At 41.4% G+C, this 27307-nt stretch overlaps 2 protein-coding genes across 2 annotated transcripts; both read left to right on the plus strand.

The window, feature by feature from the left end:
* Window positions 1–17714: 17714 nt before the first annotated feature.
* hmx1 (H6 family homeobox 1) lies at window positions 17715–19647 on the plus strand (the record flags this gene model as incomplete). Its single annotated transcript, XM_084318281.1, has 2 exons — window positions 17715–18048; window positions 19025–19647. The coding sequence occupies 2 exons, from the start codon at window positions 17715–17717 to the stop codon at window positions 19645–19647; spliced, it is 957 nt and encodes a 318-aa protein (XP_084174407.1).
* Window positions 19648–21810: 2163 nt separating this feature from the next.
* Window positions 21811–22819, plus strand: hmx4 (H6 family homeobox 4; the record flags this gene model as incomplete). The annotated part of the gene is made up of 2 exons (XM_084318282.1): window positions 21811–22030; window positions 22221–22819. 2 exons carry the CDS (start codon window positions 21811–21813, stop codon window positions 22802–22804), a joined length of 804 nt encoding a protein of 267 aa, XP_084174408.1. The 3' UTR covers window positions 22805–22819.
* Between the last annotated feature and the right edge of the window lie 4488 nt (window positions 22820–27307).

Below are 27307 nucleotides of genomic sequence, written 5' to 3' on the forward strand. Positions count from 1 at the left end.
CAATTCTGAATCAACAAAAAAGGAGAATGCCTTCGGCAGAGTTGTCTGCGGCTCTGCAGATCCTCCCGGTGTTAGAGGTGGGGAATCGGCGTAGGCGCCGCTGCGACTTGGCAGATACTCCCAGATCCAACTCGGAGTGGAAACGGAGAGAGAGAGAGAGATTAACAACAGTCCAACAGTACACAGAGGCAGTGCAGTTCAGTCCTCCCTTAGCTGAGTCCAGTATGAAACACAAGTGACTTGATCTTCGGTGTAAACTACACACAAGTTAGCTGAGTCCAGTACAAAACAAAACGGTACTTCTTCAGTGTTATCCAAACACACAATTTAGCTGAGTCCAGTACAAAACAAAACGGTACTTCTTCAGTGTTATCCAAACACACAATTTAGCTGAGTCCAGTACAAAACAAAAACGGTATTTCTTCAGTGTTATCAAAACACACAAAAACAGATAGTCCAAAAAGGTTTGTTTCCAAAACTCACCAAAGCGCAAACGCGTAAAGCGGGCAACGGGGCGCAGCTCCAAACGGATGATCAAGATATTCACCAGCGGCGATCCAAAGATGTCCTGGAGGGGAAGTAGACGAGGCACAACAACAGGGGGAAGACAGGCAGTAGCAGTAGTAATCAAAACGACCCGACAACGATTGAAAGAAGGTCCGAGTATATGAAGCCTCTGGAGCGCTAATCACAAACTACGACAGGTGCGTGATGGAATTGGTAATCGCTCCTGAAGCGTGTGGCGGGGAATGCACCAATCAACACAGTACCTTGAAGAAGCGTGTGGCGGGGAACGAGCCAATCCTCACAGTTCAGTGTTCTGTGGCACTCAGTGTTCAGTGTTCAAGGCTCTGATGGCCTGGGGGAAGAAGCTGAGCCGAAGCCTCTCTGTCCTAGTAGCTGGGGTTCGCAGGCGTCTGCCTGACCTCAGCAGCTGGAACAGGCTGTTGTTGGGGTGGTGAGGGTCTTTCATTATTCTGCAGGCTCTGGATTTGCACCTCTTGTTGTATAGAACCTGCAGGGGAGGTAGTGCAATACCCGTGGTACGTTCGGCTGAGCGCACCACTCTCTGTAGGGCCTTCTTGTCCTGTGCCGTGCTGTTTCCATACCAGGCAGTGATGTTTCCAGTCAAGATGCTCTCTACAGCTCCGGAGTAGAAGGACTGGAGTATCTTCCCAGATACTCTGAACTTCCTTAACACTTTCACTGCCACTCACGAGATATCTCGGGTTTCCGATAGTTATGTTGAAAGCCACTCACGAGATTTCTCTGATTTTTTCTTTTTTTTCTTCTTTTTAGCGATCTGAAATCATATTGCATCACGCGAGCCTACCCTAGTATACCCGAGCGCCGCCGGCGATCAGATGTGGAAAAAAGCGCCCCCTATCGTCTCCCAGATGACATAAGGGATTTTGGAATGGACTCAATGAAAATGGATGGGGAAAAAAGTCCTGTACTCCACATTTTCCAGTCCACTGATGCAGCCGGGGTTATCACAGTTCATTCTGGAGCCTCTCAGACCCGCGGAATCATGTACTGCACTGTACACACACGTTGGATCCATACACTTATCGATTTTTTCGAATGGTGATCAGGAATTGGAATATACCAGTTGGATACCATCTGATGTCAGGTAAGGAATCTATGTTATCAGTGTTAGGATAATCAGACTAATTTTGATAAAGATATAGGCTGTTTTGTGAAATGGGCTCTTTCGGTTTCACTGTAAAAGTCCAAGAGGAAATGAACACGGCGATTATCCGTGCGCGGCTCGAATGTGCTTGCGTGCACGTATAATATTGATCATCTAGCGTTTATTTGAAAACGATTCATAAATAGGCCGACAAATATCAACGTTCTGGAATATTCCAGTAAAAGACGATTATCATAGAATGGTCTAGAATGAACAGTTTTTTACCTCAAAACGGGTGCTTTTCAAAATGCTCTCAAACGGAAATTAAGCGATAAAAAACCAATCTGCCTTGACAGCACTGACTGGAAAAGGATTCTTTGATAAGCGACGGGCAGATTAGACACATAGCCAGAATTTAAAACATAGATTAGGCGATATTAAGCGTAACATTGGCGCCGATGGTGGCATTGAAGCGCTACCTCTGGCGCCACCTCGTGGCACTCAAAGTGTTAACAATCACACTTATGGATGATAACGTGCGTTTTCACCAGACTACATTGGACTCAGCACTTCTGGTAAATCATAAAAATACTATAGTCAGGGGCGGCTGGGTGGCGCAGCGGACATTGCGCTCGTCACCAACGCACGAGACACCGGTATCGAATCCGGCTGTCGGCGTTGCCTCCGGCGTGGGCCGGCCGTCATACTAACTCAATTGGCAGAGTTAGCGGGTGGGAAGTCGATGGGTGGTAATCTGGACGTTGTAAACAGCGACTCCTACAGGTCGGTTGGGGCGCCTGCACAGCAGAGACAGGAAAATGGCGGGGGCAGTGTGAGCCTCCTACACGTTACTCCTCGCCAAATGAGAGTCCGCGCTGGCAGGTGAAAAGATGCGACTGGCTGCCTACACATGTATCGGAGGGGACATGCGATGGACTTTTATCCTCCCTACAACCGGCCAGTGGGGGGCACATGCGAGCAACGTTCAAGACAGGGGAGGGGAGAATTGGCACGGCTAAATTGGGATGGGAGAAAAAATAATAGACAAAGAGGAGAAAAAGTGGATAAAAAAAAAGAAATACTATAGTCAAACCGGCCGAGGAGGTAACATTATTTGTTGCCATCGTCGCCGAGTTGAGAGCTCCCCAGACTACAGCTGGGCGATCGCCTACAATGGCGAACTATTAATTATGAAGAGGAAGAGGACAAACGGTGATGATCCATCCATAACATAAGGTGATAATGATATCGTGCTCCACAAGCAATGGGCCAAGTTAGTTTTTGGATTTTTGCAAAGACGAAGGATAATACTGCCGTGATTTCCTGGCTGTTAGCTAGCCTATACCAAGTCTTCGGGACAGAAAGAAGGCATCGAATCAGTAAGTACATACAGTACGTCATAATTAGTTAATTAGCAGTAGGACCTCGTTCATTCATCCGTTTGTGTATTACGGTACTCTTCTGTGTGTGTGTGCGCCAAGAAAGTCTAACGTTAGTACAAGCACTGTGTGTGTGTGTGTGTGTGTGTGTGTGTGTGTGTGTTAGACGGAGTGAGAGAGCAAGCTAGCTTAGCTAACGTTATCTTAGCTCTGTGCTTCGTTGTATATATGTAGACCAGGGATGCAGTGGTGGGTGGACGGGGTACCACGCCGTCCTACTAGTTCGCTGAGCAGAAGTACGCGCGATCGCGCACGGATGTGCACGCGCATGCACACAAAAATGCGTTCACAATTGTCACTGGACTCGTTGCGCCGTGCGCCAAGTACCCCGCGGCCGGCACTTATCTATCACCTAGACTTTGCATAATAATAGGATACCGATAGCATAACAAAGAACGAGAAGAGCCAAACCAAAATACAAGCCTGTACCAATTGGTGGGGGTTTGCTTGAGCTGTGGAACCTCTCACTATGTGACAATGGTCCCGACTGGAAGGATCAAGGATGAGGCATTATTAAGTTGTGCTTCAGAAGGAAACTGTCCTTCTGTAAACTAAGTTACATTGTTAATTTAGTTTGTATTTACTTTTCTAGTTTAAGTTCATTCAATTAAAGAAATTGTAACTACAATTACATTTAAAACATTGTTTGTTTTTCAACCATATCTGTTGACAATATAATTTCTTTATATATTGAAGGCTACATCCTGCTACCTTTTTCAGCTTCTCTATTTCAAGGCAATATTTACAAAAACTAAACTAAAACTAGTAATTTCCTATACAAACATGTTTCCTACTATTTATTCTGCATAATAATAATCTGTTCTGTGCGCATGTGTGCGCGCGCGTGCACGTGGTGTCCGGGCAGTTCCCATATTACGACTGCACCACTGATGTATACCTACTTGTGTGTATTGCGAATTAATGATTATGTTCCTTGTGTGTGTTTGGGGGGGGTTATCTTAGCTCTGTTTATTGCGCCAAGAAAATCTAACGTTAGTACAAGCACTGTGTGTGTGTGTGTGTGTGTGTGTGTGTGTGTGTGTGTGTGTGTGTGTGTGTGTGTGTGTGTGTGTGTGTGTGTGTGTGTGTGTGTGTGTGTGTGTGTGTGTGTGTGTGTGTGTGTGTGTGTGTGTGTGTGTGTGTGTGTGTGTGTGTGTGTGTGTGTGTGTGTGTGTGTGTGTGTGTGTGTGTGTGTGAGTTAGACTGAGTGAGAGAGCAATCTTATTCTTTCTTCCTGTCATTTTTCTCTATACCCAAAATCGTATTACATGGGTACCTGCTTCGGTGTCATCCCTTTGTGGATTGTATTGTATTCTAAAATGTATGCTTGAGCCATATTTGTTTGTGTATTAGGTTCACTTTGACGTTAGTAGAGTAGTATGGGCGGAGCTACAGGTGGGGGTCTGTCACTCAAATCGCATTCCGAGTATGGGCGGAGCCCAGCCACAAACAGCTTGAAATCTTGAAGTGGAAAAATGCTGGTTTAGAGTACTTGATTAGAAATACAAAACAATGAATAAAAAAAAAAAAAAAAAATTACAGATGTGTTCCATAGACTCTCATGAATTGTGTAAAATTGCCCAAATAGTGAAAGAAACGGTAAGATAGTTCCCCTTTAAGCCCTAAGACTTTTTCAAAGTGGTTCCATGGTCAAGGTGTAAGTCAGCAGTAATAGGTGCCACATACAAGTGTCATGCCCCATTGGAAAGCTGGGACCCCAAGGAATAATTTCAGATGCATACAAATATTTGTCTATGAATATGCAATAAACATGTTTTGAATCTCACCTATTCAATTTATTACAATGCTGAGTGTATAGAGGCTTGGGACATTAAATCTATATGCTCAATTATGTTGCAAAAAATTGTTGCAGCAGTTTTTGGGTTGATATCATTTGTTATGCAGATTTGGAGCAGGAATTAACCACATGAGATATTCCATTAAGACACCAAGACCTTGAAGAATTCATTCAAAAACGTTATATCATCTCAAGTTTCAAGTTTCTTTAATATTTGTCATACAGAAGTACAGAATACTTGTATACAAAATGCTTCTTACTGTTACGCTCCAGAGACTGTGCAAGACAAGATAAGTATGAAATAAAATAACATAGTAAAATTAGAAGTAAAAAAATGAGGTCACAGTTTTCAGTTTAGACATATGTACAATGTTCGATGCAGAATAGACGTAGTTACCATACAATATACAATACTGTGCAGTGTACTAATATACAATACTATATAGTGCAAGGCAGAAATGGGACGAGGTGCAATTTAGGTACAATTCACAGTAGGTGTACGAGTTGTAGTGCAAATCCTTTATCAATAAATATAAAGTGTAAAGTGTGTTTGTGTGATCTAAAGTGTGGAGAGTGGGTGCTGCAGTGTGTTGTTTGTTTGAGTGAGTGTGTGCGTGTGGGTGTGTGTGCTGTGTGCATTTGATGGTTGTTGCATAGTGTTTATTGTTCGTTTAGCAGCCTGATGGCCTGGGGATAGAAGCTTCTTCTGAGTCTTTCTGTGCTCGCCTTAAGACTCCGGTATCGCTTGCCTGACCGCAGCAGTTCAAAGAGGCAGTTGTTCGGGTGGCTCGAGTCTGAAATCAATTGCATGGCTGGCGATTGGATGGCGAGCACTTCTATTCTGAAAATAGCTCAATCTCCCCCTTTATTTTCAATATACCTAGGTATGCCATAGAACCTCTGAATGCCCTAGGTCTCTGGTTTGTGGTTGTAAAGTTTCACAAGGCTGTGATTATACTAGAGGTCACAATAGCACATTTTATATAGTGAGGTCAATTAAAAAAATTATTTTCTTTTTAAAGAAAGAATTTTAATGGTTGCACTACATTGAAATGGCTACTATGGGGACTAATATCATCACATGAATACATTTGGGCTCATCAGATGTGTCTCAGTTTATGAAATTCCAAGACTGCATGGGAAACTGCATAAATTGGGCATGTCTGTGAAGGATATTGGATAGCCATAGAACCAATTCTCATTCAGACATCTTGAGGTGAGAGGTCAAGGGGCCCCTTTGAAAATTGGCCTGCAATTATTTTCCTTCACCAAGATTTTTTGCAGCATTATTTAGCCCCCTTCCAGACAAACAGTGGTGCAGTGGTGATTTCATGTGTGTTTTAATGACGTCACATGCACGTGCCCCCACACATGCGCATAAATGTTCCCTCGCGAATAAAGGCGAAGCCTAATTTCCTCTAGGAATGGAATGTAACACATTTCCTTCACAGGATTTGTGTGAATGGTCCAACTGTAGTATTTGAACACACCTGACAACCTAAGCTATTGTTATGCAACGTAGCCAGGTGGGTACTTGGCACAGAGTCGAGTGGACATTCTTGTGTGCATGCGCGTGCTCCTGCTCAAAAAGCAGATGGAACAGCATGCAACCCCGTCCCATGAACACTGCACCACTGCAGACAAGCTAGCACGACGTGCTTTTGGCGCCAATTGATTAAAATGCTAGAGCCCGCAAAAGCCGGCTATGGGGCTAAGATGTTGTTTTAAAAAAAGGATTATAACAGTCATATTTTTAAGGGAGCTAAAGGAATCTAGAGGAAGAAGCCAAATTATGCTTTTTGTGTTTCCCCCATACATTTAGTGTGTTATAGCTGGAGGTCCATGTAGAATGTCTGGAGAGTTTCCATGTGTCTATGATGTTTATTATTGTTCACTCTTGCAAACTATACACTCTCCGTTTGCTATTCTTTTTTTTCTCTTTTTCCACCCAAACTGTTTACTAAAATATATTTCTGACAATATTTTAGGGTGAGACATAAGATATACAATCGGTGGATCTAATCTGCAACACCTAGTTTTGTGAACCAGGAAGGGCAGGCGCCCAGGGCAGAATCAGCTCATTTTAATTTAAAAAGAAACGAACCAAAACTGCCTGTTTGAGGCTGACTGAGACTTACTGCTGAGTGACACTGCCTGTACATATGTACCAATATGATTTTTGATCATCGTAAAAACATATAAATGTTTGTAAATATACAACAAAAATGAAAATATTAAACTGGGAAATGGCCATAATATGGGCTTTTAAAGTGGGGCTTGAACCCCCCCAAAAAAGAGTCTAAATTAAGGTAAGCTACAGTATTTATGCTATTTTCTAATGAAGGTAAGACAATGCCCCCCACATGTCAATCAATTATTGCACATTTTATGGCCTAAACATTGGAGACTGGCTTACACTATGAGCAGTTAACATGAAGAGGCCAGAGAATGTGGCCAAATGCATTATGATCATATACAGTAATGCATACCCTATCCATGCTAGTCAAATTTGGCATATGACTGTAATTCCCCGTTTCAAGGTCTCATACAAATAAGGTACTGAGTGCCTAGCCTATACGTCTGAGATCTTACGCACATCGATCTAATTTGCCATAAGCCTATTAATGTCAGTTCTGCAGTAAACCTAATCCACAGCAAGGGCCCCAGACCAGTGTCATGGGCAGGGCACACACTATAGCTGGGTATAGTGGGCAGCTATCCATCCATTTTTTAAGTTGAATCAATGAAATAATAGAGAGTGAATATACAATTTCAGGTTAACATCATATATTTTGTTGATTCACCAACCAACTCCAATGCAAATGGTTAGTTGAAAGTATAAATTGATACAACGTATGATGACTTTTTACAGTGTAGGCCACGCTGTACCATTCTTAGGATATTCTACGTTTTTCCCTACATGGACAGACCCAACGGCTTTTGGTGCATAGTTTATGCTGTGAGACTAAGAGTGACCTATAGGGTTACAACGATAGATATCTTCTTTTAGGCTTTGCTTTGCAATGAGTGCATGAATATTCAATTTGATCCTATAAACTCAATATCCAGGTTACTCATAACAAAAAGGAAAATAATCAATCACATTCCAAAATGGGCCCAAGTCTGGCGTGCATCCACACCATATATACATTTTCATCCAGGGCAGGTATTTTCTGGACTTGTCTGGTGGCCAGAGCAGGCTGGGGAGCCTTGAGGACTTTGGGACCTTCAGAGCAGGGCAAGGGGTTTAGATTTTGGGCACTGGGTTGAACGAGGGGGAGAGGTCCCAGCTTCTCATCCCTTTGTGCTCAACTGACAAGCCCGTCCTGACAGGGGTTAACGTACCGTGAAGAGGTTAAACAAACGGACATTCCCTTTTGAAAACCTCTTGACGTACAAGGCCTTTACGTGAGGAAAGTGGAAACTATGGGGTAAGATTGTTGTGCAGTAGTTAGAAAATATGAACTGTAAATTTAGGCAATAACATTTCGTCTTGGCTATACTGACATAATTTTTTATTTTTTATTTAAAACTGAGCCATCAAAACGTACTAGAAAATATTGCAATAACATTTAAACAAATGAAAACAGTTCAAACCTAAATAATAACATAAGTCATTGTGCCATTCTACAACAGGACAATCAATAGGCTAACTTAGTTTCATATTTCAATTATATCTTTTAAATCCTGCTTCGGTAGCTATCCTAACTTAGTGGACAATCAATGTTGTAGGTGTTATAGGCCATAGAATACAAGTAATAAATAAATAAAAAGACACAGCCATACAGCTAAATCTCCAATGTTTAATATTTTCTGGTAGCTCCTAACACTCCTATAGAAACAATAGCATATCACCCGTATAATAGCCTGATCATAAGTTAACTAAGATACTATTGATTGTCAGGTTGTGGAATGACACAACAATCTATTAAATATTATACAATGGTTTTCATTTTATTGCAATATTTTCTAGTAGCCCTAAAATAAGCTTGCATGGCTAAATTTTCAATTAAATGTCATAATGAAACATGACTACCGGTATTGGCTTCCACTGCCTTGAGAAACATAGGCTTATTCTAATTGTTTCCTATTCTATATATTCTGAGGAAAATATCATATATATATATACTTGGCGTCAAAGCCATGAGATTGTGGACATTGATTGAAGTGCTTTTTTCTTCAGCAAAGTGTATAGCCTACTTCGCAAGTCAATCAATTAAAGAAAAGTCAAATAAGCTAAAATTAAGATTGGGCCTAATGTTGAATAGTCTTTTTAGATATGTTTGGTATATCCAAGGTGGAGCAAAGAGCATGTTCTATACAGAAATAGCATAAACTGTTAGGCTATTTAACACATGACTTGCATCTGAGCCAGTCAGAACAGAGGCACAGCAAAGACATCACAAGCCTAGATACAAAAACGCATATTTGTAAAATTATTGTCACTTTTGTCATGTGTTTGTCTGATGTGTGTGATATGACTAGGCCATGCATGCATGACTGCAGTGCAGGATGGCCAATGCTACCAGTAAAACCTTCAACCTCAACACTTGACAAAGTCTGACCCTGCAAGTCAATGGGTCTCATTCCCCAAAATTTTCCAAATAGTTCTCTTGGAAGACTTATCTTGGAACCGACTGAGACAGAATCAATGACAAGTTCACTCTGAGTCCCCAACATGCTGGTAATATGTCTTAAGTGGCTCAAACGTTTGCACCTGTGATATCTGCGTTCAGTGCGTTGGGGAATGGCATTATGTCTCAAACGCGAATGCACGTCCCCGTTCAGGTCATTTGCATACAAAACAACGCCTCTAGAGCTCCTTATAAGGCAATTAGTGACGCAGCTGTGTGAAAATGGATGCGGAAGTGCCTTGCGAGTCTTGCGCGACCCATCGAAATGAGATTAGATTAATGTATTGTCATCATATATAGCTCGTGGTACACCTGCCGCAGCGCGCGCGCACACACACACACACGTGCGCAGTATACTGTAGCCTACGGCGTAATGAATGAACGCAGTATAGGCTTATTATTCCATTAATGCCTACGGCATAATGAATGAACGCAGTATAGGCTTATTATTCCATTAATGACTTGTTGCATTAGGATTTAGTAGATACTATATGCTCTGCCCTACGTAGAGTATAGGTACAGTCTGTACTTATACTGTACGTAGGGCAGAGGCAGAGCATATAATAGTATCTATAAATCCTAATGAAACAAGTAACTTATATTAAGCCTATACTGTTCATTCATTAGAGTCTAGACACGTAGGCCTATACTGGCGCACACAAGACTTGTTATGGAATATTAATGCAGTCTATTTCCATGCGATTAGCTTTAGTTCTTATTTATTTATTTATCCACTGTCATTTCCGTGTTGGTGTATAGGCTATATAGTGTATTTCAATATAAGTTTAATTGATTAATGATATATTCGAAGGAATGCAGGTTTATAGCTATATATCAAACAAAGGTATGTCCCATTGTATACCAATCATGGGATATATTGCATGTTGACCTGCATTCTTTCAAATGTATATAATTAATCATTAAAACAGATGTGTAACAAATAAGAAATACAAATTCCACAGAAGGCATTAAATTATTATTATTTTCAATCATTTCACAATAATTGCATAATTGTGTTTGAATATCTGAGTAATTAAAGTAATTATACATTTGTCCAAAATAGCTGGTTCAGATATGGTTAATCCAGCTGCCCTGTGATCAGATTAATCCATATTATTTATTTTTCCGACATCAAATGCGTAATTTCTTATCGTACAAATATTGTCATATTTATTTTAATTATGATTAAGTAATTAATTCCAAGGAGGCCTGTAGCGTTGACATGAAGGAATCACTATGAGAACACAGTCTGTCAAGTTAATAAAATGTTCAATTAGTCAATCAATCATAAGTGTGCTCCTCAGCACTCTTAAATCTGCTCTCAGCCACGCTCAAATCTGATCTCAGGAAAATTTGGGGAATCGCGCTACCAGCCCTAATATGTCTTAAATGGGCAGAAATCTGCCTAAGAGGACAATTTTGGTCGTAATTCTGTTCGGGAATGAGACCCAATGGTTTTACATATCATCATATATTATAATGAGTAGGTATGTGGCTATAAAATATTGCTATAGGCCAAACCAGAGTCTTCTTCAAATGGTTTAACGACAGAAACAATGTATTTCTGAGGGTTGAGCTTTTTAGTATGAGCACAAGGAGGAAACTAGGTTACAGCACAAGCTCTGAATACAATTAAAAGGACAAATAAATATGCACATGAATTATCAGAACAAATAAATGTTGAAAGAAAAACGGTGAGCATTTCTCACAGGGAAAAGAATTGGCCTTCTGAAGGGTTTCAGAGCTATAATGATTTAGATCTAACGTGAGTATAAAATGTTGATTAAAAATAGGCATATATTAACAGATCAATCAAAGAAAGATGACAATGAGTATATATTATTTAAGCTTCACACACTCCTTCCTCTACTTGGCCTAAAACTCTTTGATTTTGGAAACAAATGCACACGTGCAGGCACCATTTTAAAACCCTTAGCTTGTCTGGAACACGTCCCAGTATACAATAAGACCATCTTTGTAGAATTACGCCTTAATAGAGTTCTACAATTTCTGATACTGAAATCCCCTTCAAAACATTCCCTGTGTGAGGTTCAAGCTGATATGGAGCTAAAATATTCTTGTGAAGGTTATTCAAGGTCTGACGTGAGCTTGCACTGAGAGGAAGGAGAGGGACAGAGATTATGGGCAATTAAAGCCCACTTCTAGTCTGCTGGCGTCACAAAGTCTGGCCAGGAATGCACACTTCGGCTAAGACTATCAATGGGAACAAACTCAGCAGCATCAAGTTATTATGTACAGTGAATTATTAATGGGAAAGATAACGCACTTTAGCTACTGTGTGGCTTGCTGGCTAAAGAGAAGTAAGAGTAAGTAAGAGTAAGTGAGAACAAATTATAGCTGGTTGTGAATAGGTTGAACATGAAAAGGACAGAAGTAACCAAAGATTTTCCAAATACAACGACAATAACGTGTGAGTTAGGCTATTTAGTGTGTAGGTTACACAATTCAACTGAGTTATGAGAACACAAGGAAGTAATTTTAGTTTAAGTCTTTAAGTCTAACTTCCTTTTCATTAAACTACTTTCAAGGCTGCAACCCAAGGCCTTTGTGTTTACATTACTGAGGAATAGCTAAGTATAGAGTCATAGCTATGAGGGAATGTGCTACCGCATGCTGAAGGGAATACCTGTTATCCATTTGGTAGCAGAGGAGGAGTGCTACATATGTTATGTCATCATTGTTCAAGTAGTTATTCTGAAGGTGGGGAAACCATTGTAAAAGGTCTCCTGTAAAATGTTAAGTAATTAATAAATTGGTGACATATACCTTTAAAGTGCACTAAATGCCTGTCACCAATAGAGGGCTCTCCACAAACTCTGGGTCAGACAATTCTATCTTTTTACAGCCTTGCCATGTAAAGCTTGACAGACAGTCAAACCCATCAGAAAGCAGAGGATCAAGTACATTCAGTGTGTGTGTGTGTGTGTGTGTGTGTAGGTGTGTATGTGTGTGTGTGTGTGTGTGTGTGTGTGAGTGTGTGTGTGTATGTATGCGTGTGTGTGTATGTATGTATACAGTATATGTGTGTGTGTGTGTGTGTGTGTGTGTGTGTGTGTGTGTGTGTATGTGTGTGTGTGTGTGCGTGCGGACACACATGTGAGTGATATGTGCGCATTTGTGTGTGCATGTGAGGCAGGTCGCATATAGACTAAAAAAAGGTCAGCACTTGCCACTATACTTCAGCGAGCCACTGTGAATACTTCTCATAATATAAATAGAGATGTGAGATACCTCTGAGAAGATACAGGCATGTCTCTCTGTCTGTCTGTCTGTCTATCACGTTGTAGTACTCGAGTCTGAGTCCCTGGACTGATTTTCAGGACTCGTGCACTCGACTTGGACTTGAGCACTGATGACTCGGACTTAGACTTGGACTCGAGCATTGACTGCATTCAGACTCGGAAGGTGCAGACGAGGACTCAGACTTGTTAATTGATAAATACAGTTATACCATTTTTTTGTAATAGGCCCTAATCATTTGGCATAAGATATTGATGGCTAGTGCATTTGTTTGGCTATTTTGTCACAAAGTAAATAAATGACATGCTGCATGTGTCATTTATGTTTAATGTAGACTTTATTTGTCAGCTCTTTGACAGTGTGGAGAGTGGACTCAACCTTGATGACTTGGACTCGGACTCGGACTAGGGTAATGGGGACTCAACTCGAACTCGACTCAGTCTCTTCTTTGGTGACTGGAGTTGGACTCGGACTCGAACACTGGGGACTCGATACTCGACTCGGACTTGAGATTTAGTTACTCGACCACAACACTGGTCTGCATGTCTCGCTGCCTCAGACACTGAACTATTAGGTCATACGGTCTCCACTGTTGACTCCATTTCTCCCAGTCCTCATGGTATATTCCAGATAGCAGTAATGGCTGTTAAGGAATGATGATTGGACTATGATGATGATGATGATGATGATGACAATGTCAAAATTCACATTAGCAAACTATAATGGGAATATGATTGCTTCGTCAAATTATTGTTTTTTCTTCTTCTTATTTTTAGCAACCAGTCACATAGAAAGAAAAACTCCCAATAAAAGTTGGCGCAAACCTTTCTAATGCTTCTGTCTCATGTCTTGGCACTTTGTTCCTTGGTAGAATCTCTGTTTGCCTCTTTTTCTTGACTCACTCTCTCCCCTTGGAGTGCTATAGCATTTGGCAACGTTGGGGGCCGCTGTGTTGAAAAATATGGAATATGAGTAAGACCAACCCCATTGAAAGAGAGGACACCCCTAATATAGTTTTACTGCTGTGGAGTGTGGACGTGGCTTTTGGAAAAACACTATAATAGAATCAAAATGTTCTAATATGTTCCTTTTGATGCAGCTGCCTTACTGCCTATATATAACGTATTGACGATATTTGTTAACGCTAAAATAGCATTACGATTCTGAGTTGATGTCAGGGCCGTGTGTTGGTGTGCAGGGGGGCTCGTTTGTGACGCTGGTTCGCTGCAGGCCGCCAGGCTGTGTGAAGCAAAGGGCATGCCACGCTGGATAAGAATCAGAGGAGGAGAGAGAGGAGAGAGGAGGGAGAGAGAAAGTGAGAGAGGGGCCCGTGGGTCTGCGCTGGCTACCCCCGGAGCAGAGGGTGCCGGCCAGGGTGCCACATCGTTGAGACGGCCGCGTGTACACAGAGAAACCTGATCTAATACTTTGACTAGCACACGCACACACAAACACGCTATGCTTATTCACACACACACACACACACACACACACACACACACACACACACACACACACACACACACACACACACACACACACACACACACACACACACACACACACACACACACACACACACACACACACACACACACACACACACACACACTTGCGCAAAGAAAAAAATTGCAGCGGACAGACATTTTCAAAATGAGAGAGAGAAAGAGACACACACACATACTCATGCACGCTAACTCACAAGGTTAAATGTTAAGAAAATAAAATGGAAAAGAGGAAGAGGGCAAGAGAGGCTGAGGGGGAGAGAGGGAGAGGGTAGATGATAAAGATAGGTGGGAAAGCAAGAGGGGAGGAATGCTGCTTGTTGCAGAAGAATATAGGCAGGAATGAAGTCTGTTGACACTTGCAAGACTATATTATGCTGCAACATGGCTTTGCGGTGCAACATCCCTATATATTCTTGTGGAACTTTAGTGTCTGATTAATATTGTTAACCAGGTTTACTTTTTAAATTCTATACAGATTGTTAACAAGGAATTGATGAAACTTAGCAAGTGCCATGCCAAATACAATAGGCCTACATTACAGAGTGAAAGATAGCGCAACTTGAATAGTGAACGTTGCCAAATGGGAGAGAGATTGATACATCTGAAAACAATGATATGCAATAGTCAATGGGCAGAAGAAAAACAAACAAAAAAACATGTACTGTATGTCACACATACTATCAATAACACTGAAACGACAAAAAAAAAGTCTAAAATATTATAGTGTTCTGTAGAATTTGCCAATGGCTAAACCTCTGGATTTAGCCCTTGCAAACATAGTCTAAAATTACACGTTTGTTTTAAATAATGATAATAATAATTGCACAAACTTTGAACAGTTAATATTATTATTTCACAAATGCTATCCTCCCCCGATAAGAACCCGTTTTCTGTCTATTTTCTACATTATAAAAAATAATACAGAAACGATATGATGCAGCAGCATACTTTGTGACGATTTAACGTTAGCCTATTGTCTGAGAAAATTATTTTGTTTTCTGTCACGGGCTAAAATATACTATAGTATACGGTATACCAATGCATTCTCGAATCAATTTAAACGACATTGAATATATCGGAGAATTTTATAGCCTATATATGCATCACACACCCTATGGTGTGAGATGACTGCGCCTTCTATTTCTTTTTTGACACTGGAGATAAGAGAACTCTCGGAACCCATGCCTCAGCCCAGTCCAGCCAGGACAGACAAAAAAGTAGAGCGTTTTTCTGGATTATAATTCGTATCACAAATGTGCAGGTGCACATTAGGCCTATAGGCTATACCCTAAACTGCAAGAATATATATTTTCTCTTGATGTCGGGGAAAAACTTTTGTGGACTCATGCTATATGAAAGACAAAGAAACTCTAACTTTAACATCAGCCAACACGGTATTATTGTGACCGGAATAATAGCACGAGACAGGTGCGCGACCTCTTCAACACACAGCATATTAGCGGTCGTTGTCGTTATTGGGTGCTATCCTAAAGAGCAACATTAACCTGGTCTTCTGTCAAAGGGTAAGTCTAGCCTTGGGGAGAGAGGGAGACACACATGACATAGAGGTAATAGTTGAGCACATAACGGAGTCCACTACGGTAAAGGTCACTGCCGTTGACTCTATTGAGGGGAAATAAAAGATCAAATGTCTTGCCATTTCAATGAAAAGGGTAAAGAAGCCCGTCAGCACTCGTTTGAATATTTTAGATAATCTAATTGGGGTAGGGATTAGCATTAATGAGTGCATTTTATTTTTCTTGTGTGTTTTGCCTTCCAAATTAGTATCCATAGTGGCCATATTCAGTGGGCTATATTTACAGCTCGGCTAAATATAAATTATCGTGAAAATAAGATATCATAGGCTATTTCAGCATCGTGGTGCACATGAATCGAAATATAGGCCTATGAAAATAACACGGCCGCAGAATAAAGAATATAGGCCTACGCCTGCTTAATGTGACCACCCTGAATAGGCAAAGAGGGTATAATGTAGTATATTACAACAACACTCTATGGCCACATGAATAACTCATCCAATCTAATAATGGTTCGATGTGAGGGAAGACATATCTTTAGGGATAAAGGTCAAACTTTTAATGAGAGACGGAGAAACGATGGGACAGTCTCGGGCGGAAACACGCGATATTAGCAATACCATCCACTCAGTATGCATATAGCATAGACCTATACGTTTTGATAACTTTTGACAGCACCACATTTCAAGACCTTGATTTTGATGTGCCAATTAGCACGGTTCAGTAGCCTACTACTAATAGGTCTATACAGTCGATAGCCTATGTGAATATGAGTCCCCCAAAACAATTCAAACCATATACAAAATAAATACAAAATACAAAAATACAAATACAAATCAGTTTTCGGCCCATGGCACAATACTACAGCCCAATAAAAAAATAAGCAAGGGGTGCAATACATACTGCTACCAATCTGAACACTGCTGTTCCCATACATGACAGGCCCCATACGGCACGTTCCCTGCCAGCCAATAGACTTTGGTAAATGTTTGGCAGCTTACCACGTGCGCTTCGTGTCAGCGAGCGGAGGTTTGAAGGAGTTCAACCTCGGGGACGGATGGATGCTGACCTGGCGGAGCTGTATTTTACACCCTAATTGACCCAAATAGAGGCTGCTGTGCCAATGACGTGGGTTTTGTCCTGCATGCAAGGCAATTGGGCACGAGACTGCATATGAACGCACGCGCGCAAACACAGCACATACAGGATACACCGTCTTTGGCTCTCTCTCTCTCTCTCTCTCTCTCTCTCTCTCTCTCTCTCTCTCTCTCTCTCTCTCTCTCTCTCTCTCTCTCTCTTTCTCTCTCTCACACACACGCGCGGCGAGAGAGAGAGATAGACTGTTATGTGAGAGAGAGAGATAGACTCTGAGAGAGAGGGAGGGAGAGGTAGAGAGAGAGAGAGAGAGAGAGAGAGAGAGAGAGAGAGAGAGAGAGAGAGAGAGAGAGAGAGAGAGAGAGAGAGATAGATAGATAGATAGATAGAGAGAGAGAGAGACTGTCATGTGAGAGATAGAGAGAGAGAGAGTAGAAGTAGAAGCAGGAAGACAGGAATGATCCTTTCCTTGGGTAACCCCATTTGCTATTGCTCGTCCAATCGCTGCTGCCCTGGGCTCGTTCAGTGTGTGACTTGACGGTAGCTGTCCCCGACTCTCCACTAGTGCTGCTGCTGCTGCACCCAGGAGCTCCCCGGCGCGTCACACTGCTGCCTGTCATTCATCCTTCAGTGTGGGGGAATAGGAACGTTTGAAATGATTATTTGGATTTTTTGCCGGGACGCACGACCAAGAAGGGAGCCAATCCGCTTTGCGTAACTCGCACAGTTAAAGACAGAGGACCCGGACGAGTTTTGGTGCATCGCATTGTGTAAACAAAATAATAAGAAAAAAACAAGAAAAAAAAACATGCAGGTCAAGCAAACAGACAACCAAACTCCAAAATCGTCGAGGGCTTCGTCGTTCTTTATCGAGAATATACTGGGCTCGGGACGGAGTGGGCAGGAACCTCCATCCTGCACTCCCTGCAGTAAGGGACGTGGTGTGAACGCCGAGGACAGCGTTAGGGAGGAGGAGACGATCTTCCCCAGCCGAGTCCTGCCGGGAACCCGCGGTGAAATGAGCGCGCAAGTGCCGAGTGGCTCCAGCTCTGCAGCGCGGTCTCCACACAGAGACTCGAAGCTGCAATGGTATAATAGTAGAGTGGCTGCCTTGAGCGTCAGAGCCTCGGAAAGACCGAGCAGTGAGTATTTGTTTGTTGTGTTCCGTGTTAATGATCGACAGATCAATTAGTTATTGTTCTAATGCCCATTGTTCTAATGCCCATTGTTTGGAAAGTCACGAAGACTCACGATCCAAAGCCAGTGATACTACTTGTAACTCACAATAGCATGATACGAGGCCCAATATTGAAAGACATCGAACAAAACGCGTAGCCTATGCTGTTTTTGAATGTACTACATCGTATTGTTATTTTTAGATAATGCAAGCTGTCACGTCGCTGATAGCCTGGGAATATTTACCCCTACTGTACGTGGCAGCGTGAACGGCTCAAACACGGAGATCATAATGATATCAAAGACTGGCATGTCTCCTTTAGCTTCTTGCTTCATTGGGTAAACAAACAAAAGCTCCAAGAGATTGTGGAGATTAGTCCGCCGTGGTTCCGTCTCTGTCTCCCTCTTACTTCTTTCATCTTGTTCAGGGATTTCCAAACGCGTTAAAGGCCCAGGAGTGCAAATTGGTTTGTCCGATCCGACTGAAGCAGAGCCACAAACAAATGAAACGAGACCCGATTGGACCATGCAGGGCCCAGTGGACACACACCAATGTTTGTCATGTGTTTCATGTGTGACTAAGAACTACGTAACCCATCACTTCAGCTTGACGAAAGAAAGTGACGGAATTCCACGGTGTGCTTTGTGGCCTTGTATGATAGGTCTAAGCTTACATGTATACAATAAAAATAGCATATCTCACATACCCGAAGGTATACCGCAGATCCATGCACAATAAGCACAGTATTTGAGGCCACTAAGATCACCAAATCGGCACATATCCATTTGAAATGTCCTCACTCATCCTTCGATCCTCAGCTCAAGAAGGCCCATTAATACGAACACATAATAACACCACACCCTGCATTTGAACATTATGGACAATGGGCATAAATGCATCTTCAACCAAAATAGTAGCGTATGTTCTATTTCTCCATTCAGGTCCGAGGGATGAGACCAGGAGTTCAGAAGGCCATTGCTGCTCACTATCAACCAGTGACAGAGATTCACCTGTCGTTTCCGAACCAACGGATGGCAGCGACGAAACAGACCAGAAAACAGGAGATAGCAGTTTAACGGACGACAACGAGGAAACGCAAAACGGCTTCGACGAGCGGTCGGACCATGACGCACCGCTAGACCCGAGCAATGCTCGCAAGAAGAAAACCCGAACCGTCTTCAGCCGGAGTCAGGTGTTTCAGTTGGAATCCACCTTCGACATGAAACGATACCTCAGTAGTTCAGAAAGGGCAGGTCTGTCGGCGTCCCTCCATTTAACAGAAACGCAGGTCAAAATATGGTTCCAGAACCGTAGAAACAAATGGAAGCGACAGTTGGCCGTGGACCTCGAGGCCGTGAATGTTTCTCACTCGACCCAACGGATTGTCAGGGTTCCCATCCTCTATCACGAGAGTTCCGCCCAAGCAACAGCACTGGGTTTCAACTTGAACTTGCCCCAAGTGTCCCCTCCCCTCATAGGCTTCTCGAACTCCGTCAACTACCCCCTGTCCTCTTTCGCTCATTCCATGAGCATGCTAAGGTCACAGATGACTGGGTTAGTGTAAGGATAGAAGGTTGAAGTTGGACTGTTTTTGTTTTGTCCGTGTATTATCATTTGATAGCCTATTGATTCTATTGATATCGAATCGTGCAATAACTCATATATGGCCGCAGGAAACAATGTTTGCTGCATCCAAAGATAAGGCCTACAGAGAACATATTATATACAATTTACATAATACATGCTATGTTTCAATTTACAAAATTTTAAGTTTTTGCAAAAGTCTATACCTTTAACTCTGCCACAAAAGGCTATGTGTCTTTTACGCACGCCAAGGCTGGGGGTAGAGGCCCAAGTTGTCAATGTATGTTTGAATACACATATTTTTGCAAACTTTTATATTTAAAGCCACAGTTTTCCAACGTTGTCCCTTTTTCACATTATAGTAAATAAAAAACAATCACAAAATAATGGTCTGTCCTGTGTGTCTCTCTAGCTTAAAGAATGCATTGCATGGTCTATACTTTTCTATGGCTCTGAAATACCAAATGTCTCTTTATTGCTGTTCGGCATCTCTATACAACCAGTAAAGTGCATATATAATTACACCTGCAGTGAAGCCATATATTCTGTGACAATACTAGGCAACACAAATATAATCATAATAATAAAAATAGTAACGGCAATAGCCTAAGCCACTCTATGTTTTATACTAACTGTCTATGTTTATATTGTTCACTTTCAATATCACACGCTAAGTTGATAATATCACTTCTCATATATCTGTAGGCCACATCAGAGCTGAGACTGATGTTATCCCAAGGGAGTAGTCAATATTCACTCCTAGGCCTAAAGCAAACAGCCGTTGCAGAAACTATATATTTAGTCTGTAACTATAAGGCTCAGGCCATATATAACCGCAATTCAAGAGTGAGCCGTGCACAGTTGAAAATGAAAACTCTTCCCGTTGAATATGCTTTAATGAATCCACCATGAAAAACCTATTGCTACTATTAACAAAACGGGGTTTGGAGATATGCACTGCAGTGCCCTGCACATAGGCATATATTGCATAACGTGGTGGCATGGCAATACGGGCTATCATGTTTGCCACAGAATCTCCGATTTTATTTGGAAAAGCACAGTGCTTTATTTTTCTATTATTATTATTATTATTATTATTATTATTATTATTATTATTATTATTATTATTATTATTATTATTATTATTATTATTATTATTATTATTATTATTATTATTATTATTATTATTATTATTATTTGTATTCTTCTCGCTATACTGAAAAGGAGAAATTGGACAAAGGAGCGTTGCCAAATAGCCTACAATCCAATATTGGCTCAAATAATTACACATGCACAATTTGAATCGGATATGAGGATGCAACTTTATTGAAAATAAATACGTATAAAAAGTTTAGTGAAAGATATATAACCTATATTTAAAAGGAAGGATACAAAACAAATGTAAAAATAAATGTTTCACATGGAACTATAGTTGTAGGGGACATTTCTTTATTTAAGAAACTATATATGTCTGCACTTATAAAGGCAAATATTCTGTTAGAATCAACTTAATAAATAATTAAACAATAGAGAAGTAGGCCATTATTCTTCTAGATGCCCTTCAGTCAAATGCATTTCCATTGGGTTGTTTTTATTATCTTTAATAAAACGGTGTAACCTAAGCCAAATCTCACATTTAGAGTGAAATTCTAAAGGAAAACATAAGTCCCCATAGTACACGAGAACGTCGTGCTTGACTTTGAGAACATATTGGTTTTGGGCAAGACTGCAGCAGACGCATAGGCTATTCCTAAAAGGCATAACAACCGTATCAATGATGAATCTACTCGATTCTTAATTTAGAAGCCTCGTGCACCATAATATGTATAAGAGAGAGGGAGAGAGAGAGTGGGAGGTGAACATATTACAACAACATTACTCCCCTCCCCTCCCTTCGCTGTAATTGGCCCTTAGCTATGAGCTCCTCTTGACCAATGGATGAGGACAAACCACGTTCCATCCGGTCCGCTCAGTAACAGTGGAGACCGAGCTTCGAGCCCGGCATAGTGCCTCTTTACTGGCTGCTGCTATGGTGCTTGCAGTAGCAAGACGTTAGTGGTGAGAAAGGTCCTCCTGAGTTATCAAACAGCGGTAGGAAATTCCATTGCGAACCTTAAAAAATAGGACCGACACGTTGGAGAATATGAACAAAGTGGACGGACCATGTCGACCCGCTGCCTCTTTGAAATTCACCATTGACAATATCCTGAACCTCAAGACAAGCGGGAGGAACTATGACAGCTGTCAGTGTCCTAGATTGCAGGAGGACACGGGGACGACGCGTAAAGACACTTTCCAAAACCTTTACGAGGAGCGTGGAGTTCAACGGACACAGGACCCCGACGCCAGACTCCACGGAAGAGGTAAGGATGTTCGTTTATGGACAATAATAGCCTTGTGAATAGGACGACTGTTGGCCAAATATACAGGACCTATCTATATCCTGATATATTCACTATTATGTACGAGTCTTATCCGATTCATTTGCTATATGCTAAACTGATGTACACCCTGTGAGCAGTCGTAATAAACGTCGTGAATTGTCGTCCTCAGATTCGGGCAGCGACACCAACGGAGCAACGGAGTCCGTCGTCCTCAGCCGTGAAGATGCGCTGAAGGCGACAGACGCGCGCTTCGAAAGTGGGGACAGCAGCTGCTGCGAGGACAGCTGCTCGCCCAGTGCCACCACGGATCCACACAACAAAGGAAGCACCTCCGTCAAGAAGAGCAAAATTATAACGAAAAAGAAGACTCGCACTATATTCTCCAAAAGACAGATTTTTCAGTTGGAATCTACGTTCGACATGAAACGCTATCTGAGCAGCGCCGAGCGCGCCTGCCTGGCGAGTTCCCTGCAGCTCACCGAGACGCAGGTGAAAATATGGTTCCAGAATCGTAGGAATAAGTTGAAACGACAGATTTCGACTGACATCGACGGACCCGTTACCGATTTCCCAGAGACAGGCAAACCCGTGGTGATGATGGGGCAGCTCCCGGCCTTGTACAAAGAGAGCAACTTGCTAGGGAGATGCTTGCTGCCCATGCCCCTGCCTATTGTATACCCGGGGAGTAGCACGCCTTATCTTTGCTTTTCCAACGCAAGCAAATACTTTAGTTTTTATGAAGGGGACGTATGATGCTTGATTATTATCGCCATGAAAGAGAGACATATTTTGGTGGTCTTTTGACCACCGAAGTTGCAAGCATTTATCGTTATTGTAAACTGTGGGGCCGGTGCTACAGCCTTGCGATTTTAAAGACTGTGCGGGGACAATGAGGAGGAACAGAGACATATCACATACATGATGATTTGGTATTATTTATTTTTGAAGGAAATATATGGATTTGGTCTAGGCCTAATACCACTAAACCTAATATCACACATAGCCATTTTTTGTTTGACAACAGTCATGTTTTAGTAGGCTAAACCAATGGTAGCCTAGAGGGAGGCCTAAAATAGAATCAACTCCAGTATTTAATTGTTTACACAATGTTTCCATATTTTTATTATTATTTTTATTATTGTTATTATTATTATTATTATTATTATACTACCCTATTAATTTCTAGCAAACCAAGCCGCCAAAGATACAAATATAGCCAAGCTATTTGCATGCATTTACTGTATCATAATGAATTTTGAATTATTGCAATTATATGTATTTAAATGAATGTAATTAATATTTTATTCTGTTTTACGCATGTCTATTTTTTTGTATTTTACTTAGAAATATACTATTCTTATTTCATCCCACGTTTTTGCCTATATAGGCTTATCACATTATTTACTGAAACTGTAATTAATTAAAACATTTTGATTCAAGAAATAGAGAATTGATTGAATATTTTGAAGTAATGGGTGTTTCAAAGATCATAACTTCATATTATGAAATTGCAGACTAATCCACGTGTTATAGACACAAGTTTGAATCTGCTTATCGCTGCAAATTACTGCTCAATGCATTAATGAATGCTACAAGGATTAAGAATGACATTTACCAAACATAAATTACAGTAGCCTAATTTAATCAAGCTATAAATCAAGGGAGGGATTTGCACTGATCCTTAGTAAAAAAAATAAAATAAAAATAAACAATAAAATAAAATAAAAAAGGCCTGTCCCAACTTCTTATCATTTTAGTAAAGTTACCAGACAATATCAGTTGCTTAACAATCAATGTGTTTTCTCCTCCCTAAAATTGTGGCTCTAGGATATGTTGTCAAATAATCACGTCGCCAATGTGAATGAATGACGAAGTGTTTGCGATGGAGCAATCAACTCTTTTAGTGCAGTGCTACGCGCAAAACGGGAATATTAGCCTACTTTCCACTATACGCAGCCACACACACTGGTCATTGCACGCACCGTGACCTACATAATGCAGACACATTTCCTTCCATACTAGAAAAGGCGAACAGATGGACCCTGCAGGCCATGCCCGCGAGGTGAGGGCTATCACTATACCTCCTCAGTCTCTGCAGGATTGGCAAGAGAATCGCTAAAATTCTCCACCCATCTTCTTGAAGTGCAGGCTATATTCTCCTCCACCCCATCTGGGTCTAAAATCATAGGATTGGTGTAATACCAGTGTACCACTAATGCATGCTTTATACATGCACGCACAGGAATGCGTGTTCCGTTGCCTGTGGTCAATGCATAAATAGCCTACTGGAAATGCCGTGCACTCCAAATTGATAGGGCATACCCTTATGTTATATATATACATACTAAATAAAATATATACAAGATTTAAATATAATTATAATATATATACTATGGTCTTTGAAATATTGTACCACTATTACTAATGCCTAAACAGGTATGGACCCAATGGCCTTGGTACTGTGTGGATCCCCTGGCCATCTCATGGCACATCTTAGTTGTCTACTTTGTGGAATGCTTAGCTCTGTCTAATCTGATCAAAGAGAGAAGCCCAGGAATGTCGAGGAAACCGTAGTCACTGCTCAGTCAGTGAAATTCTGATGCCATTCCCTGGACCTTTCTTTCTTTCTTTCTTTTTTTCTTTCTTTCTTTCTTTCTTTCTTTCTTTCTTTCTTTCTTTCTTTCTTTCTTTCTTTCTTTCTTTCTTTCTTTCTTTCTTTCTTTCTTTCTTTCTTTCTTTCTTTCTTTCTTTCTTTCTTTCTTTCTTTCTTTCTTTCTTTCTTTCTTTCTTTTCTTTTTTTGCGAGGAACATGGAAGGGACAAGACTGTTGTATAGCTCCTGGAGTTAAGATGAAATGTTCTTATTGTCGTGGATGTCATATGCATGGGTGGAGTTAGTCTGCTCTATACAATTATACTCTGTACCATCAGTCTGAACATGTTACGAGATGATGAGATGAAAAACGGGAGATGTTTTATGTCCAAGGTGTTGCCAACTGGATTAAAAGGGACTTGACCCCGTGCCCTGCTGCGGACTGTGCTCCCACTTGACCTTCTGTGCACTTTGCTACTCTGCCAGACTCTAGAGTTCATGCAGACGGTAGAACTAAGCTAAGCTAAATTGAGCTGAACCTGACCACATATATATATATCATATATATATATATATATCAATAACAATAGCTACATATATATACTGTATTATATAACCATGGTTACATATACACATAAACAGAATGTGTATCTTTCTTGGGCTTTCCCGCATTTCCCTAATTCCTTCCCTTCCCTAATCTCATTATATAGCTTGAACACTGGCCACATAATGGCTAAAGCAAGAGAAAAATACCTGCCATACACACACACACGCACGCACACACACGCATGCACGCACGCACACACACGCACGCACGCACGCACGCACACACACACACGCACACACAAAGATGCATATTACTCACTAACACCAAATGTACTTGTCCTTTTTCATCTGTGAAAAAGCACTAGCTATTGGTTCACACAGCAACTGTGATTGTGTTGCGATTTGGTGACATGTTCTGTATTTGAATTGATCCATTTAGGGGACAATTTCCTACAAGCCGATCTCCCAAAAATTATCTTAGCATCAAGATCATCACGTGTATATTGAATCACTATTACAGTTAACATTATCTTTATTTTGTGAATGAATGAATAAAAACTTTATTTAACAGATTGCAGAAAGGGTACCATACAGTACGGCTCAATACACACAATTGTTAAGGGGATGCAGACCAGAGAAAGACGTTTGTCTTGTTTACATCGGGGTCCCCCATTTTCAATTCATATCGACATTTATGACATACACAACATACATGACATTTATGGCATAGGGACATACAGGTATTTAGTACTGATACATTTGTGACATAAACGGTATTCAAATATACAGTACTGTTACCCATAGATCCTGACAGAGTATATACATATGATGGGGAGGGGACTGTACATTAGGAGGGGGTGGGTGGGTGGGAGAGAAATATACATACGGTGGGGTGGAGACTGTACATTTGGAGGGGGTGGGTGGGTGGGAGAGAAATATACATACGGCGGGGAGAGAATATAATATATGCAGTGGGGAGGAGACTGTCTATTAGGAGGTGGTGGGGGGTTTGGGCATTTACGGTGGCCAGTTTCGAATTGCAGCCTCCCGTAGGTGCTCTTTAAGAGCGGTTTTGAATGTGGGTAGGGATTCACATTCCTTTACAGCTTTGGGTAGGGCGTTCCACATTGATGTGGCATAATTGCGAAACGTGTTTAGTCCCTTGTTTGAGCCGAGTCTGGGTTTAACATGATTTGTTGAGCTTCCTCTGGTGTAGTGGTTGTGGTATTCACTGACATTTGGGAAGTATTTTGACATGTACATGGGTACCTTAGTCGTATAGTGTATCTTGTAGACCAGGCCCATTGCAAGTTGCTGTACTCTGTCGTCTACTCTAAGCCATCCTAGGTTGTCAAAGTGGGCAGGGGTGAGGTGGGTTCTGGGGGTAAGGTCAAGTAGTAGTCTGACCAGTTTGTTTTGTGATGTTTGTAATCTTGTTTTTAGCGCCTTTGAGGTGCTTTGGTACCATGAGGTGCAAGCATAGTCATAGTACCCTTGAATGAGTGCTCCTGCCAGAGTCTTCAGGGTATTTTTGTTTACCAGAGAGGAGATCCGGTACAAGAATCTAGTTCGTTGGTTGACTTTTTTTATTACATTGGATGCCATTTTGTTACAGGAAAGATTTGCCTCTAGGATGGAACCCAGGTAGGTAATTTCGTCTTTCCTTGTGACAATATTGTCACCCACTGTAACTGAGGAGCCGTCGTTCTTTCATCGTTCTTTCATCGTTCTTTCATCACAAAGAATGTTACAAACGTTCTTTGTAACATTTATTTACTCAGGGATGGTTGATTGGAGTAGTACACCCTTCATACAGTTCCACATATTCCTCCCAGGAGCCGCCTGGCACGACCGCACTCCTCCAATCTTGGCCACGAGCAGCACCTTTGGATCAGTTTGGGATTCAGTGTCTTGCTCAAAGGCACCTCAGCGGTAGTTTGCGACACTTGTTCCCTTACCCCACCCAAATCAGCTTGTCCAAAGATTCAAATAAATGACTCTGGTGACAAATTTGCTTCTCTAACCTCTATAGGGCTAGGCTACTGCTGTGGATCTTACTTACTGCTAAGACTCAGGCCTGTAAGATTGCTCTTTCCATACTTTGACTGAGATAACCGT

The sequence above is a fragment of the Notolepis coatsorum genome, assembly GCF_963971535.1.
Source record: "Notolepis coatsorum genome assembly, chromosome: 7".
In the NCBI taxonomy this organism is placed as follows: domain Eukaryota; kingdom Metazoa; phylum Chordata; class Actinopteri; order Aulopiformes; family Paralepididae; genus Notolepis; species Notolepis coatsorum.